The following is an 18071-nucleotide window of genomic DNA, read 5'->3' on the forward strand; positions in this document are numbered from 1 at the left end:
ATCTCTGAATGGCTAAAAAACAAAACAAAATGAAGGTTTTGGAGTGGCTTATTTAAAGTCCTGACTTAAATTTCAAAATCTGAGCTTTTACATTTATAACCTTCTGTTACACACCCAAAGCTTTAACGAGACAAGCTTAAGATTAAGTATTTTTAGTAAGTTTAATAGTAAGATTAATAGGGAGCTAATGTTACCTGTGATATAAATGTGTGTTTCTGTCCTCAGGTGGACGTCGAGACACTGGACTACCACCACTACCTGCCACTGTTCTTTGATGGTTTAACTGAGACTGCTTTTCCGTATGAGCTCTTCGCCCGCCAGGGAATCCATGACATGCTGGACCGCGGAGGCCCCAAGATCCTGCCTGTCATCCCCCAGCTCATCATGCCCATCAGGAGTAAGTCTGGGAGGGTGCCCGCACTCACGGTTTACCAACCACACAAAACAGAGCTCCTCTCTCACGTGACCCAGTTTGTCATGTCATTTTACCTTCGCTTCGCTCTCTCGTTTGCTCAGATTTGTCACCTGGAGACAAATCCAAGTCAGTTACAGTGTTAGTAGAAGCGAGGAGCCGGATTTAACGTGAAAATCACATCTTTAAAGCTAATTAGAAGGAGAGAGAAACCACAGATGAAGTTTCAAATATGTGTAACTTGACGGTTTTAATGATTACTTTTCAGGGCTAAAGTCTGCTTTGCAATCACACAGAGTTATTATCATGGCAATTTTCTGTGATGTTAAAATATAGCAGCCTTTCAATTAGCTTTGGCAGCAAAATGTCCTCATCATCTTCATCATCATTTGAATTACTTTTCCAAATCTTTGTATATGTAAATATTATTATTATTTTCTCACTGATAGACAGCAGAGTAATCATCTCAGTCTTGAACTGCAGTCTTAATAAATATTTTTGCATGTCATTATTTCATTATTCACTATTTGGTGGCAGCCTCATTAGCTTATGATCTCTGACACTAAAAGGCATTCCTTTTAGTGGAATTACTGAACCCATAAACTGGCTAGGAAATTGTTCACTGAGGTCTCAGGAGGAGAGAGTCATTGTACTGCAGGCCTCTGCTTCTACGTGAGCAGAGGTCTTTTTGCAATCAAAGCCAATGTTGGCTTCACTATACGGGCATGGAGGCTATATCTGCCGTTACGCTGTGGGAAGCAGGCAGGAAAGGACCCAAAATGCAGGACTCTCGGAGACGGAACTGAACTCAAAACACAGCTTCATTGCTGGAATTACAGATTACAAAACTAAAACTGGGAATATACTACAAATCCAGACAACAAACAGAGGGAGATGCAGACATTATTTACACACACAAGGGCAAACATGTGTGTGGACCACAGGTGGGAACACAGCTGAACATAATCTAACTGATGAGCTGAGATGGGCAGTAACGCGTTACAAGTAAGCGTTATGCATTACTTACTGTAATCCGATTACTTTTTTCAAGTAAAGTAAGGAATTACTATTGCAAAAAAGGTAATTAGATTACTGTTACTTTCCCGTAAGCACGCTGCATTACTGAGTGTCTCATGACAATGACGTAAGCAAGTGCGACGTTTGTGGCAAAAGCTGTGTGCAGATCAAAAATGGATAATATAACGAGTGCGGGAGAGAGTATGAGCGTGCAGCGTTTAAAGCGTGGAAGTACTGACCTTACTTTGAGTTTGATTCTGTAAAAAGTGACAAAAACATTAGCGTCCGCTGTTCACTGCGTGGGAAGAAAACTTCTTTTTACAGTGAAAAAAACCCTAAACTTCCGAGCAAACACCGAGTGCGCTGCCACTGGAATGTGAAATTCACAGAGAAACTGCCGTATCCTTCCACTGACCGCTGCGACACACCTGCACCAGGGCAAACCTCCGCCTGCCCAACTCCTGCTATACAGGTGAAAATAGAGCAACAGGACCGCTGAGTCTTTGATTTTATTTATTTTCTGCTGTGTTTCACTTGCATCTATTTGAAAGACTGAGTGTAAACACAAAAAACAATTTTATTTTATGTGCTTGAATGTGCAGAAAATAGGTTTAAATGTTAAACAAATTTCTTCCAATCAGAGAATGTTGCATATAATTTAATGTTTGCTTGATGCATAAAGTTAAAAGATTAAAACTAATAAAACAAGTTTTAAAAAGAGACTTTTTCATTTGGTTGCATTTTATATGATGGATTATGTAGAAAAAGTAGAATTGGGCTGAAGCAACTAAGTAACTAAGTCACTAATTACTTTTGAAAATAAGTAATCAGTAAAGTAACAGGATTACTTTTTTTGCGAAGTAATTAGTAATCAGTTACTGATTACTTTTTTCAAGTAACTCGACCAACACTGCTATGAGATAGGCAAAGCAAAACTGAACATTTTGCACACAAGACAAGTGACTATCAGAATAAAGCAGGAAGTGACAAGAGCACTGAGACTTGGACAAGGACATTTGAGCTTTATACTACAGGGGATAAAAAGACATGGAAGCAAGCAACAGCCAAACTAGAACATAAGAATCACATGCAGACATGACATGACAGACATGACCTAAAGACAAAGAGTGAGAGAGCAAGGGAAAAGAAAGAGAGAGAGAGACAGACATCACAGGGCGCTACAACAACACAGGAAACTAGACACAAGAGGACGGGGAACACAGAGAGGAATGATAACAGAAAACCTAAAGCCTAGATAACAAACTAAGACCTCAGGCTACAAGCAGAGATCACAACTATAATAATGAAATACTAGGAACAGAATATTAAATAAACCTGAATCAAAAGTCAAAACACGAAAGCTGGGTCGTAGACTGGGACCATGAAAATGAATTTCCAACCATGAATATCCAACTTTCATATCAAAAACACTCAAATAAAGGGCCTGGTAACGTTATAGTTAGGAGTAAGGGGCAAGAGTTAGAGGGTTAAGGAATCTGACCTTAATAAAAATGGATTTCTCACTTTGGTTTTATAGATAATATATATTTATTATATTTACATACATATCTTTCTTAGACCTTTCTCAGACTTTGCTTTGGAGATTCGATGCAACAAAAATAGAACAACATGCTTTACCAGGAAAAGAATCACCTGTCTTGCAGTCTGCTGCTACAGCCGCTTCTAATATTATACAACCAGTCCTGATGTGGCGTCCTAATTTGGTTTCGCTGTCATACAGTTCCTATTATTGCATTAACCCTCAGGGTGAAGCGTCCTTGTTTTTTTTTCTGTTTTTCTATTTTGCATTTGCCGGAAGACGCTGGCTCTAAAAGTATGCCTGATAATCTGCCATGAATGTGGTGACATGCTACATTTAACTGTGTCATCATGCTGTGCCTCCTTACCTTTCCAGGCTGACACGTTTCCACGCGTGCGCACAGTCTCACACACACACACACATACACACACATGTTTAAGGAGGGCTCGAAAGGCCGTGCCTGAGGGCGAAGTGGTTTACGACTTCAAAAATAGACTTCGGAATTCATAGGGACGCGAACGGGAAAGGTTTCATGTGCGGCAAGAACAAGGAAGAACAAGGAAAGAAGAAGTTGGAGGAATGCAAAGTGTGGCTTTGTTGAAAAAATTTCAGCACATGCACAGGCACAAAGTCTCAAACACACACACACACACACACACACACACACACAGAAACTCTTTTGTTTGGCGCCACTGCCAAGTGGAGTGTCAGTTTCAAAGTGGGAGCCTTTAAGTGGCGCCCAGTGAGCCTGCGGTAGTGTTCATGTCATGGGCAGTTGGCTGGGGGTGTGTACGTGTGTGTGCTTCTTGTTTATGTGTGGGTGTTGGATGTCTGTGGAGGCAGAGGGGCATGACGGCCAACACCAGGCAGGGCTGTTGGAGACACAGAGACACGGTGACAGACTGACCCTGGCAGAAAGTCGCACTGAGCACAAGCTGCTCGGTCTTAACTGTTTCACATCATACAGTGTAACAACTCCGAAGTGTCGTGTGTGCGTACGCTTTACTGCTTTATAACAACCCCGATTCTAAAAAGTTGGGATGCTCTGTGGAATGTAAATAAAAGCAGAATGCAGTGATTTGCAAATTTCATAAAACAATATTTTATCAAATGATTATGTGAAAATCTACCATTTTAAGAAAAAAGAGACAGGCATGTGTTTTTCGATGTGTAGCATCTCCTTCTCATTTAACAACAATAAATGAACTCAGGAGACCAGACTTTTAGGAGAGCAGTGTTGTCCCAAATTTGGTCTGATGTAAGATTCTAGCTGGTCCCCTGACCTTGATCTCTGTTGTCATAGTTTTCTTTCTATAATGTGACAAACATTTCACTTGTGGGAAGGTCTGGACTATAGGCTGGCCAGTTCAGCAACTTGTACTCTTCTACTACAAAGCCATGCTGTTATGATTAATGTGGTTTAGCATTGTCTTGCTGAAATATGCAAGCCCATTCCTGAAAAAGCCACCTGGGTATGATCATGTTGCTGCTTTAAAACCTGTATTTACAGCTCAGGATTGACGGTGGCTTTCAGATGTACAAGCTTGTTTTTCCATCTGAGATGCAGCTTTTGTGCCTTCTTCTTTGCATGATAGAACTTCAACTTACATTTTTGGGTGGCACAGAAAACTGTGATTTCAGGCAGTGATTTCCATGTTTCTAATGCAGTGCCACCTAAGGGCCTAAAGATCACAGGCATCTGGTGTTGAATGTCAAGCTTGCCCTTTGTGCACAGAGTTTTCTCCAGATTCTCTGAATCTTTTGATTGATTTTTTCTCTCTTGTTCAAATCCACCTTCTCGTGTTGAAGCTGGTGAAGATGGCCCTTCCTTTCCTATGCTGTGAGCTTGAGGGTTACTCCAACCAAAACCTGCAGCTGGTAGAGAATTGGTTCATGAGCTGCCACTACACTAAGCAGAGCAAGGACTACCAGCTGCAGTTCAACCCCGCTCAGCTGGAGTTTGTTGATAAATGAGATAACCAGTCAGTGCTTCAAAGTTTTTTGTCAATAAGTATTTATATTAATAATTAATTTAAGCACTGGTTTGCCTTCTTTTGCTTGCACACGTGTGTTTGCAACCTCCTCTACCACCACAGATAGATTGTAAATCTCTATACAGGCACGTGAAAGCAAAATGTCTATTCGGCCCTCTGTAATGAAGCACTCACTTTACACACAACTAATCATTATACACAGTGGTACTTGGCTACTCAGTAACCCAGACAGCATTTTATAAGTTCAAACCGCTCAGCAGTTTTGGCCATTTGCCTTCTGGAGGCCAGACCAAAGGTGATGGTTATGCCCCTAATGAAAACACACACTTCGCCCTGATAATGGAATTTTAAATGGCTTGCTCCTTATTAACTTTTTCGTTTATTAAAAATCAGTCCCGTTTTGCCATCCACAAGGCAAAGCCACCAGTCCGTGTCTCTGTTGCAGATTAATTACTTTTCTATGGCGTTGGAAAGAAGGAGGGATGGCAGAAAGAGGAAGAAAGTAAAAAGCCATCCACAGTTTAAAATGGCAAGATATATATTTTTCTCCTCTGACGTTAATACATCTTCAATGTGGCTGGCAGACTCTTATCTGCAGAGCGACTGAGCCACATCAGGCCCTGGTGAATTTTGATGATGACTGCAGGTCACCCAATGAGAATACACAATGAGGAAGGCTCTGGCTGACATTATACTCTGAGGCCCCGTCCTCAGTGACTTAAAGACTGAACTCTTTCCTACTGTACACCATGCTCCCTTTTTGCTTGCTTTAGAAAGAATACCTTACTGTGGGAAAAGAGGCGAGAGCAGATTTTCTAGCATTTAATATATTTTTGTGGCGTTGACGCATTTCAGAAGGCTTTTGTTTTTCCCGGTGTGTGTTTGAAATGACAAATGGTTTGCTATGAAACATCAATTTGTGTAAGTAAAGTCGTAAAAAATGGTTTTGTTCAGCCAAACAGATCCAAGGTGACTCAGGAGACAAGGCGGAATGTTTTTGAAACGCCGTTGTTTTGGGCTTTCTCTGGCGTCCTTAAACAAGGAGGAAGATTCTGAGCCATGCCTGCGTGCAGTTGATTGGCAGAGCATTTGTTCGGCTTTGAACTAAAATGAGACTTTCATTACAAGGAGATCCTCAGTTACGCCTCTGCACGAGAACATCTTCGTCTGATCTCAGAAGTGTATTTATACCCCGAGCGAGAACAATTCACTGCTAAACTCTCCGAGGTGTCGCCCCTTGCCTCTGACATTTCACAGGAAGCAGAATACAGGGTCAGTGTTGTTTTATTTCCACGCTGAATACGAAACAGGCCTTAGCATGAATAGATGATTATTCAGATTTGTCCCAACACAGGTTTTAAACCAGCATTAATATATCAGGCCCTCGGCTGCCTTCCACTCTGGCTCTTTTAATTTTTTTTCCTTTCTCTTTCTCTTTTTCTTTTTTTTTCTTTTTTGCAGTGAGGCAAGAGTGCTGATGAATAATTGAACAGTCCCGCGGTCCAAATGTCACAGCAGGGAAAATTGTTTGCGCTCGCTGGTAATTAGAATTTCATTGTTTGTTATGTAGGTTTGAAATTCCTGTCATTCCACATTCCACCTTATCTCGGTGATGGCAGATATCACTGCGCTTGTCTATCCGGGGGAGACACTAAGGCAACGATGGAGAGATGGCGTGAAGCACAATACATTTGCTCATTCAGCACACACTCATTCACTCACTCGCTCATTCACACACTCGCACATTGTCGCCGACACAGACAAAGTCACGCTCCTTCTCATTCTCCTGCTCTCAGATGGACACAAAGCAGTGGCCCTGGTTCACATAGTCTTTTCTGAATGCAGTATGCAATATTCCTTGAACCTTTGAGCCTCATGTTGTTTATGTGACTCTTCTAACATTGCGTAACTTGGTTCGTGTTTTGTTACTGCCACATTCAGCACTGCCTGTGCTCGTGACTGAGGCTGACATTTTTGTCTCATTGCTTGTAAAATGCTTGCACTGGAATGTGCACTCATGTACGCGCACACGTACGGGTGCGCTTGTGTGTGTGATGTGTGAGTGGTGTATGAGAGTGTGGCTCCGTGTGCTCGGGACTGCTCCATGTTTGCATATTAGCTGTTTTAACACTTGCACTGAGTGATGCAGTACGCTGTTCTCTTTGCTGCTCACACACAATCTTTTAGGGCTGGTGCTATTTTCCTCTCTCTCGGTTAGTCTTATGTGAGTTTGAATAAGGTGCTGCAGCTAGGTATGGGTAAATTACTATTTCTACTAATGACTTGAAATATATATTGATTCTAATGTACAAAGGACTTAAGTAGCAGCCAGAAAAACAGAGATCCATGAATGAATGAATAGAGATTCATGGAAGAATTCTGTCATGGCAGAGATCGCAAATGTCCCTCCAATTCCTCTGAAAGACAAAGGGTTTCACTTGGCTGCACACAAACATGTAATCCCACTGGTTGGGTTAGTTACTGTTACAAGTTAGTTAGAGGCAGGTAGCTAGGTAACCACTTTCAGGCTCCATTCATTTAGACAGGGGCTCACAGTAGCAGTTTCTGGAAGTTAATTAGTCATTATTCTCGCTTCTGGAAGCCTTTGAGCTACATGCAGGGCTATTCATATAGTGTTGCTATCAAGTTTGTACTCATCTTGAAGCATACACTGTAAAAAAAATATTGTAATATAAAAGTATTTTACAGTGTATTTTACAGTTTTGTACTGTTTTTCTAGAATATCATTAAATTTACATAAATAGACTGTGATTTTACATTTCAAATGTAAAATAACATAAAATCACTGTAAATGTAATAAAACATAATTTTCTTGTTTTTTAAATATATTTGTCTGTACATATGCATATTCAGATTGTTAAAATACATTCACAAATGTATCATAATTTCACAAATATCTGTCCGTTATTTGAAAGATTGAACTTTCAATCTTTCAAATTGACACGGGGATATAGCAGACAGGGGAGACAGCAACTAAGGATTACACAGAGACAAACCATAAGACATGACTCTAACGAAAACCCAAAGACTAGAAATTATAAATAATATAATAAACTCAAAAACCCTGGGTCAACGACCCAAGCATCCTAACACGATCGTGGCTCAAGAGTTGGCAGTTCGTCTTGTAATCAGAAGGTTGCCGGTTCGAGCCCCGGCTCGGACAGTCTCGGTCATTGTGTCCTTGGGCAAGACACTTCACCTCCACCTACTGGTGATGGCAGAGGGGCCAATGGTGCGATATGGCAGCCTTGCTTCTGTCAGTCTGCCCCAGGGCAGCTGTGGCTACAACTGTAGCTTGCCTCCACCAGTGTGTGAATGTGAGAGTGAATGAATAGTGGAACTGTAAAGCGCTTTGAGGGTCTTGAACAGCGCTATATAAATGCAATCCATTGTTATTATTATTTAAACCAACTGTTAACTGTATATTTCAGTACATTTAAGTATTATTATTCATATTGCCGCATTCATTGACCTTGTTTATAGGTAATTTCATTGTTTAATAAAATTACCTATAAACCTCTGTCAGTGCGCCCCAGGGAGGCTGTGGCTACAATATAGCTTACCATCACCAGTGTGTGAGTGTGTGTGTGAATGGGTGGATGACTGGATGTGTAAAGCTTTGTGATCCTTAGGGACTAGTAAAGCGCTATACAAATACAGGCCATTTACCATTTATTTACCATTTTAATCACATTCAGATGTTCCTAATTTAATGTTTAAAAGCACTTGAAAAAGGCAAAATCCCATGTAAAATTTGGGCAACAAACTCTATTTTCATTACTGAAAATAACCGTATTTTTATCAGAAAGTTATTTTCTGGTATTTTCTGGTATTATTTTGGCACCCCAGCTGCCGGAATATTACAGTTTTTTAGGATTTTTTTTACAGTGTAAAGTATATACACACGTGCTGCCGGTAGAAATTGTGTTCATGAGTTTGTGCTAAAAATACAAAACTCAGAGCTGCTTATGTTTATGATAATCTGCAAACTTTATCACGAAGGACAGCCTAAATAACTCCTGCACAAATATGCAATGCTGTTTCAACACTGTCCAATCAGTGTGTGTGTACATATATATATATATATATATATATATATATATATATATATATATATATATATATATATATGTGTGTGTGTATATGTGTGTGTGTGTGTGTGTGTGTGTGTGTGTGTACAAACCACTGATATGGGGGTAATAATACAGAAACCTTTAGGTTTTGTGACTCGAGGGCAGTGAAAAGAAATTTCACCTTTATTTTTTATTTAAAACTTATTTTTAGCAAACTTTTTCCTTTGGTATGAAGCACTGTGCCAATCATTTTGTCATTTAGCCATGTTTCTGATGATCTTTATAAACAGGTTCAACATTTCAATAGAATTTTTGGAACCCCCCAGCTTTCATGTTGTCTAAGTGCTAAGGACCATTCACATGTGGGTTTGCAGGTAAGCAGTCCATGTTGACAGGAAGAGAGGGATGCCATTTATTGCAGTAGTTTTGTAAGGATTGTCTATTACCTAGTTTTTAAATGTTTTTTTTAAATAGCATTTTTTTCACTAAAAATCAGCAGTTGATGGACTCCCAGAACGGCTTTCTGGCTTCTGGTGAATGTCAAGTATTTCCTGCCTTTTAGTTCTGTTTTTAGCCTCTACCACCCACGACAGGGAATGGTAGAGATCTGCTGTTAATAGAAAACTGCTACAACCAGTCCATGCTGAACAGATAATCAAGCTGATATTCTAAAAAGATCTCCAAAGCAAAGTAGATTCAGAGTCAGGCCTTTTTTCCCTGTAACAGAAACAAAAATCTCTTTAGTTGCAACATCAACAGTTTATGAAGAGGAGGAACCAGATACCTCCAGTTGGCCAAGATGACAAAAGAGCTTTCCTGTGAATTTGTGTCACCTCACGTTAAACAAACAATTTATTGTGTTTGAATGTTGTCATCATCAACATGACTGAAAGGCAAACCTGTTTGTTTCCTATCTTGACTGACTTGCCTGTCGACTGACATTTGTTCTGTGGCATTTAATATTACGACAGCTTTACTAACCAAAGTCAGTAGCATAACCACGAAGCAAAACCTGTGGCTACGGTTTCTCTAAATTGGCATGGAGCAGTTGATATCCTCATTCATTGCATCTTTAAAGTCAAATGGCTGGCTTTAATACTTCTGCCGTGTCCTAGTATCTTTTACCAGATTGAAACTGTATAATAGCGGCATTTCTCTGCTATTCCTATTTTCCTCACCATCAACCACAGGCTCTCAGTGTTTTTGCACTCCGTAGCTGATTTCTTTGTTTTTGACTATTTCTTTTAAAAGGTTTTTCTTTCTCTATTTGTTTTTCTAAGTGCTTACAGGCAGAATAGTCAGTGTGATGGTATTGCAAACCCCTTTTTTGTGAAAGTAGGCGTCAAATGACAGTTTAAGGTTTCATTAAGAGACCTGACTTTTTTTGGTGGGGATATACTGTTTTAGACTGCACAAAGGGAATTACCAGTGCTCATTCAAAGGGCCACATAAAATCCAAAGCAGCTGAAATAAAACAACAAGTATAAATATGCCATTCTTAGAGGCTAATAACAAGTTATTTTCTAGCCCTTTCCTTTCTGTCTTTCATCTATCTTAATCTCTGATTTGACATTTGTCTTATGTTGTTTTCTCCCCCTTTTTTCCTCTCCATACTTGTCTCTCTGGATCACGAGCTCTCCATTTCTCCCACCATCATTCTCTTTTGTTCTCTCTATCGGTGGGAGATGGAGTTAAGTGCAGCTGTAGGCCAAATAGCCTAGTGATTGGCTCTCACTTACTCCTGCCTCCCCAGTGCATTTGAAATCACTGATTGCAGACAAGCTAGTCTAAATCAAAGCTCTGCTTTAAGGAAAATTCTTTCAAGGAAAAGGGAGTCTGCTAAACCCATTCCCAAGGCAGATCATCGCCTTCACTTACATGAAGAAACAATGTGTAAATTGACTGTATTTAACTGATATTGCTAACTGATATCAAATTATGTTGCTGCCCTCCAGATGCCCTGAACACAAGGAACCATCAGGTGATGTGCACCACCATGAAAGTCCTGCAGCACCTGGTGATGTCTGCAGACAAGGTGGGAGAAGCTCTGGTGCCCTACTTCAGGCAGATCCTCACCGTTTTTAACCTCTTCAAGAACAAGAGAAGTGAGTTTCAGGCACCAAGCTCTGGAGTGTTTCAAGGACAGATGATGTGGGAGGTGTTTGTCTTTTGGAGCAGATATTGTGTAAGCTTGTTCTAATATTGGCATGACTGCAGAGCAGCAGTCACGGGGGGAGGGGCGTGAACCAGGTGATTCGACAGCCTGAGAAATGCCACGTAGAGGTTAAGTGTCTCTTCATTTTCTTTGCTGTAGACTCAAAGCTTCTGCCCTCGAGTCCTTTTTACTTTTCCTCCTTCCACTTAAGCATCCACTTGACAGAGAAGCTCAATTTTGTCTTTTCTGCTGTCAGTCAGGCGGCATTGTGCAGTGCTGTTGAGGAGGAGACTTTGTCCTTGCTCTCTCTGAAAGGCTGCACCTGGGTGACACCAGGACCTGGGGAGATTGGCATCAGATAGGCAGGGCTCTTTGTGTGGCTGTGTCAAAGCACTTAGCATGGTGTGACATGATGTGGACCCATTGAAGGCTTAAAGGCACAACCAGCCCCAAACACCACAGCAGGGTGTGGAGACTGACATTGTGAATCAATCATCTAAACACAAGCTTTAACGGGAGAAAACACAAGGCTTTAGTCTCTTAATCAATATCCAATTTGAATCTGTTGTCTCTTTAATTCGCTTACATTTATCTGTTTGTTGAGATAGTGAGAAAAGACAAAGGACGGAACAGGAAAGCCCGCCTTATTAGCGCACGGCCTTATGCAAATCTCCTCCGTAAATTAGCTGTCAAATCAATCCCCTAAACCGCTTTGAAGCGCGAGTTTCTCCGCCACACCAAAAGCTCCGGAGTCAGCTGGTGAACCTCACCATGAATATATCTGCCTGGTAGTTACCGTGGCGTCCTGTCCACCTGCCTCGACTGCTCCTCTGTCCTCCTCTGGCAGGCATCGATTAAATCCAAGCCAACCTCTCACCTGGCAGGCGTCTCTGCTATCCACCTCTTGAGACCAGCCTCTGCCAGAGAGAGGTCCATACAGTTGCCAAAGCACAGGGCCCAATCTGCTAAACAAGGACAGAGCTTCCTCTTCAGTAGTTTATAGGCATCCGGCAGAGTTTCTCTCCTGTAAAGTTTGACGAGAGTTGAGGCTGAAAATGTTACCAAAGTAAAGTATGTCGGTGCAAGCGAGCGTCTATATACTGTAAGTTCATAGATAGCTGGATAATTTCCTTGTGTTTTCCCCCCCGATCACCGTTTGAGGTCTTAGATGAGCTGTCACAATTCATGTTCTGTTCTACCCACTCCCCTCTAACAGAGAAAGATATAACTTCAAATACAGAGAATAGATGCTTCCCTTTTGGGGAGGGGGGAACAAACACTGTGTGAACTAGAACTAGAGTTCTTTCTGCCTAATCCACAAATATTTCAGGGTTGTTGTTCTCTCACAGTCTTTCTCTGTGTGCCTTTGTCTTTGTTTCTCTCTTCTGTTTCATGGCTTGTTTATATCAATATCAAAGCTTTCATTGAAGTCCATCTATTATCTAATATTACTTATATACACCTCCAGGTCCATCCCACACTCAGTCGGCTGTCTCAGCGCCTCAGACCGAGCCTCTAGCAGACAGGCACGATCATTGTGTTAATACAGTAGAAGACACAGAAGGCCGGCTAGTTGTGTGTGGTAACTCCCACACTGTAACTCACAAAGCTTGCATGGCATCCCTCTTATCTCCTGCGCCACAACGGGACCACTGTCCGTTTCATGCCAAATGTGTGTGTCTGTGTCCACATTTGTGTACGTCTGTCATGAATAGATCTGTTGTATCCCATATGCAGCTGTTGCCTTCAGTGCTTTCTGTCTCTCCCTGCTCACTGTTGTCTGTCTGCCAGCCTTGGGCACACAATGCTTTACTACACATCTATGACATGCCCCACATATACTTGCACATATACCATTGCACGCCGGTCCAGATGAGGCTACACAACCTGACTCTGTTTCTGTCTGCCCAGTTGTTCGAGCTCCGAATCAATAGGCTGACAGCCACTGCTGCAGGGTCAGGGCCACAGTTAGATATCACGACATCTCATCGCGGGACAGATCCCTTAGGCTGTGTTCCCACGCTTCCGCTGTGTCGCTCCCACTCCAAGACAGGGTTGTGACCTGTTAAATTGGTCTGTATACAGCCCTTATCTGAGCCATTTTTCCAAGGTCAGAGACGGAACTTAACAGCCATCTCCAAAATGGACCCTCGGGTGTCCTTTCACTCAGACAGAGCGCTGGCCCTCTGACCAGAAGAACAGCGTTACAACCCACCAACCCACATGTTCAGTCTTTTTGGGATCCAGGCCTCTGTCATTGTTCAAAGAGAGTAAAATATGCCTGTTTAACTCTGGGCTGCTGGCTGCCATTCCTCCCACTGTCACAGTAATGTGTCATTTTGAAGTGCACAATAATGAGCAATCACATAGTATCACCATCCTTGATGTACCCTTTTGTCTCCTGAATCAACGCTCTCAGCTTTTGTTTGCTTTGTGTCTTTTGTTTATCAACTGTTCTTTGTGTATTTGTCTATGTGTGCATGTGTGTGTGCATGTGTGTGTTGTACAGACAATGTTGAGGACAGTGTAGGAATTTCTCCAATACGATTTGCATGGCTCTCTTGTTTTCTTGATGTGATGAATCTTATCCCTAATGAAATGCAACAATGTTCCTTAAGAAGGAGAGATGTGCTCCGTCATCCAGCAAATTCCTCTTCTGAGCTCAAAGAATGGGAACTCATCTGCCGTACTGTACATCATATCAGGAAGGGACTCTGCAGCGGAGTAAACAACATCGAAAATATATTGTGGGGTTGTGAATGAAGATGAAATGTATGCCAGTACTGATTTTATTTAGTAGATTAGATGTTGGCTAGATCAGTGAATACAGATTCTTTATTACTAAATTCCACTTTTTCACACTCGGACACTCGGTTATGTTACCTTATGATAAATAGGACCTGGTGAGCTGAGCAGATGTAAAGAAAACTATGAACACTAACTGAAGTTTAAATTAAAAAAAATCCTGCATACATGGTGTCTTTTCGACACAAATCACTTCCAGTGGGACCCAAAAATGGTCACTTCAGACTGGTTATATAAATAATCATCCCACAGTATACTCCCTAAACATTTCTGCTGTTAAGTTGTGCGTTTATAATTCAATTAAAATTAACATCGGTTTTCAGTTTACAGTAGCAGCCATCTCAAAGCACTTCTGATGATCCCCTATTAGCGAGCACTGGGGAGCGGTGGGAAGGAAGTACTCTGTTTTGGCAGGAAGACAAAGCCAGGTGCAGGGAAGGGCAGCCCTCTGTTATAACCAGTTGGTTATTAAGGGAAAAGATACAACTTAAAATAAGGACAAACTAAGAAGGACAGGCGAGAGCGAAGGATTTCAAACTGCGAGTTTATTGGGGATGGCTTATTTTCACAGCCAGCCTCAAGTGGCTATTTAAGTTGCTTTTTTTGGACTTTCATATTTGCTTCATTTTTCAGCCCCAGATGTTGGTGCTTGGCTTCAGATGAAGTCTTCAAGTTCAGTTTTTTGTTCTTCTTTATCCATCCAACTCCTTTAATAGAGACAAAAGTGGATTTAACAGGGTGCTCCACATCAGTGGCAAGCATCTTGGTTGTGTGTTTATCGAAATTGCTCAATCATATAGCTTTTATATGCAGCTGTCGTATTAAAGCTGTTGTATTTGGTGTAGCGGAGACTAAGCATTTAGAAATCTGTATGACCAGGAGGAGGGCCTGGCGTGCTCTGCCACAGCGAATGAAACATGAGCTCGCAGATTCGTCTGGTTCCCAGGGTAGCATTGTTGTTGTTGCCCTGATAATTTTCTTCGCTTATCTGTAAGGTGTAGGTCCTTAAACACCTATTCATCACTGACAAGCGCGCTCTTGCTGTCTCTCTCTCTCTCTCTCTCTCTCTCTCTCTCTCTCTCTCTCTCTCTCTCTCTCTCTCTCACACACACACACACAGAAACACAGTTATTCACACTTATTGCTCACACACCAGTGATCTGGTTCATTTAGCCTCTTTTATCTTTCTGCTAGGAATGTGGCCAGCTATGATAGGGTCTCGCCCACATGCATTGCTGAGCCTACACACACAGACACACACACACACTCTACAAGTTCTGATAGTGGCTCTCTGTCTTCTGTGTCTGGACAACTGGTGAGGTTTTTGTGTTGGTGACAGATGCAGCACTGTGGCTGTATCTTATCTCATGACCGCGCTCTATCTGAGTATCACATGACGTGGTCACAGGCACACTCACAGGTCACGTTGGGCCTTTTTTATTTATACGGCGGCTCAGTTACAGCCGATGTTTGGAATTGAATGGAAATAAACACGGGTAGGTGGTTCACCAGACAACCGCCACCCCCACCCCACCCCCTCCATCACACCCTGATACAAGGACATGGAGAGTCATGAGGAAGGAGACCTATTCCACTGTGTTCAACTATGATACTAAGGGAAAAGGCCATCTTGAGCAGAAACACAGGGAAATTAAATCCTTTTCTTTTCCTCGGCTCATTTTAATAAGACAGAAGGCCAAGCGTATGCCTGTGTACTCAACCACCTGTGCTCCTGTCCACAATACAACATAATACTCCCATTTACTGCCACACCACTGCACTGTGGCGTGTATGATGTTGAAGCTAATTCCTGGGGATTCCCATTCACAAACATTTGCTTTATTTAATGACCTTTTCCAGCTGCTGTTGTGAAAAATTAATTCACTGCCACGCTTTCGTTGTGTACATAGCAACGCTATGGAGGAGCCGCGCTCGCACAAACACACAAAAACACACACATAAGCCCATGCCCCCACTATAATCCATCATCTTCACGGAGAGCACGGAGAGCTCCTTTTCCCCCAGTGGACATCAGAACACACACCTCATCTTCAGCCCTGGGCTCCTCTTTCCACATAGCCCCCCTCCAGCTGGAGATATCTATCAAACCATCACATCCTGCCGAAACCCCTCCGCCATTACAATACGAGATGAATGGGAGAAACAGAGAGCCAAAAGAGAAATGGAAGAAGATGTAGCATGAGTGAGCAAGAGATGAAATCCAGGTATACCGAGTTGCCTGTCCTTACCTGCTGCACTGTTAGCATGCTTCACAGCACATAATGACTTTTTTTCTTTCTCTGCTGAAGCTTAAGAAAAGACACAAAGTTGAGGAAAATAGTAGAAATATAGTTTTATATTAATGCCGCCCACTCCCCCCATTCCCCTCCCGCCTACCTCTTTCTATCTCCCTCCACTCCAATACTCCTTGCGCCTGCGGATATGCCCACCTGGCTCTGTTAATTTCTATTGTCAGCAGGTCTGAGGCGGAGCAGCCAATCAGTTGCGAGCGTCAGCCCTTGGGCCTGCAGTCACTCCGCGGCTCCAATTTAAAGGTCAGCTGATAAGCAGCCAGATTCATGCATAATCTGGGCTGCTCCGCAGTCAGACAGGCAGACTGCTCAATGAGCATGCACACACACACATATCCACACCCAGCATACACAACTCATTCTCTTGGTCTGATCAACCCTCAGAAAATGAAGAAGAAGACGTATTTCACGTGCCCTTTTCCAGCAGGAATAAATGCCTGCCTCTATTGTTCCATCAAGCCACATAATGTACTTTTACTAATTGTTTGAGAGGAGCATCTCAGAAAGAGCCCGGCTTTATGTTTGTTGATTTGTTCATCATTTTGTACATAGTGCCTTTTTTGCAATGTGAAGCACTTAGGGGAATTACGGGATCTTTAACAAAGCACCAAAGCTGGCAGTGCACTTGATGAAATGAAATAGAATTTGGTTATTTAGACCAAAATACTCAATTTTGCTCTATAAGGGCCTGATATCCACTTACGAGGACATTATACTGCTACTGTTCTATCAAAATTTTAAATGAATATTCCCATATGTGACTCTTATTTTTCTTAAAAACAAAAAAAAAGGTAAAAAAATAATAATAATAATCTGGTAATGCTTTGTTTTTACATTCATCGGGCCCCAATATGCCCAAATATCAAAGAGAAATTAAAAATGCATGCCGTGGAAGAGTTCGGGTCTTAGGAGGTTAAGACTAATGTGTGACCCACCTGCCACTAGGACACAAACTTCAAATTTAGTCAGAGCAATGAGTAATGAATAATATTACAAACTACCACCAGGGGAACCTGGCCTACACTCTGGGAATCACTGCAACAGAAGATGCAGAAAATGTTTTTAAGCTGATGGATGAAGTAGAATGGGTGTTTTTCATTATAAAAATACATCCACGGTAATTCCCTTCCCTGTGGTTCCTTGGAGTAGCTAGTTCAGCGATCTTCACTAAAATTTAAATCTTGGATATTTATTGGACAAGAATTTAGGCTCTAGATCAGTCTTCTAAAAGCTGAATGTTTAGCTTTTAGACAGCTAAGATCGGGTTACTGAACACAGTAACTTCTGCTTTGTAGATGAATATGTAGGTACCGTATCCTTAGTGATGAAACATAAGTCTTCACTTTCAGTGGAGCTGCTCCTTTCATTCCCTCTAAATCCAAGAAGCACCCAATTACTTAATTGGATGAGTTATGAGGGTCCTTTCCTCACCCGATTCCCTCCCATCTCAATGAGATTAACACACTCTGTAATTAATGAATTTGGGGCACTTTGAAACGATTTGCAGGATTGTCCTGGCTCCGGGGGCCTGACATGTGTAACACAATTATCGAGTTGTCGAAACCAGACAAAAGAGTGAGATGAATAGGCCAGCATTAGCTGTGTTTGCTAAAAACAGGTGATCGTTCCAGTCACAGCCTGGATTAGATTCGTGGGCCACTTCATTGTCATTCAGATTAGAGTGCGTGTGTGACGATGGCTCCCGTGTATTCATACGTATGAATCCGCGTCCTCGCATGAGA

At 41.9% G+C, this 18071-nt stretch overlaps 1 protein-coding gene across 3 annotated transcripts in view; it reads left to right on the forward strand.

Moving 5' to 3' along the window:
• Positions 1–18071, forward strand: part of pacrg (PARK2 co-regulated) — a 159931-nt gene that overhangs the window by 84422 nt on the left and 57438 nt on the right. For 2 of the 3 annotated variants that reach the window (XM_085144044.1, XM_085144045.1), the window contains 2 exons: positions 226–397; positions 11013–11162. In XM_085144044.1, coding sequence (XP_085000170.1) covers positions 226–397; positions 11013–11162 — 322 coding nt within the window. The remainder of the gene's footprint in view (positions 1–225; positions 398–11012; positions 11163–18071) is intronic. The other variant, XM_085144046.1, reaches the window with a different exon arrangement.

The sequence above is a fragment of the Neolamprologus multifasciatus genome, chromosome 19, assembly GCF_963576455.1.
Source record: "Neolamprologus multifasciatus chromosome 19, fNeoMul1.2, whole genome shotgun sequence".
NCBI lineage: Eukaryota > Metazoa > Chordata > Actinopteri > Cichliformes > Cichlidae > Neolamprologus > Neolamprologus multifasciatus.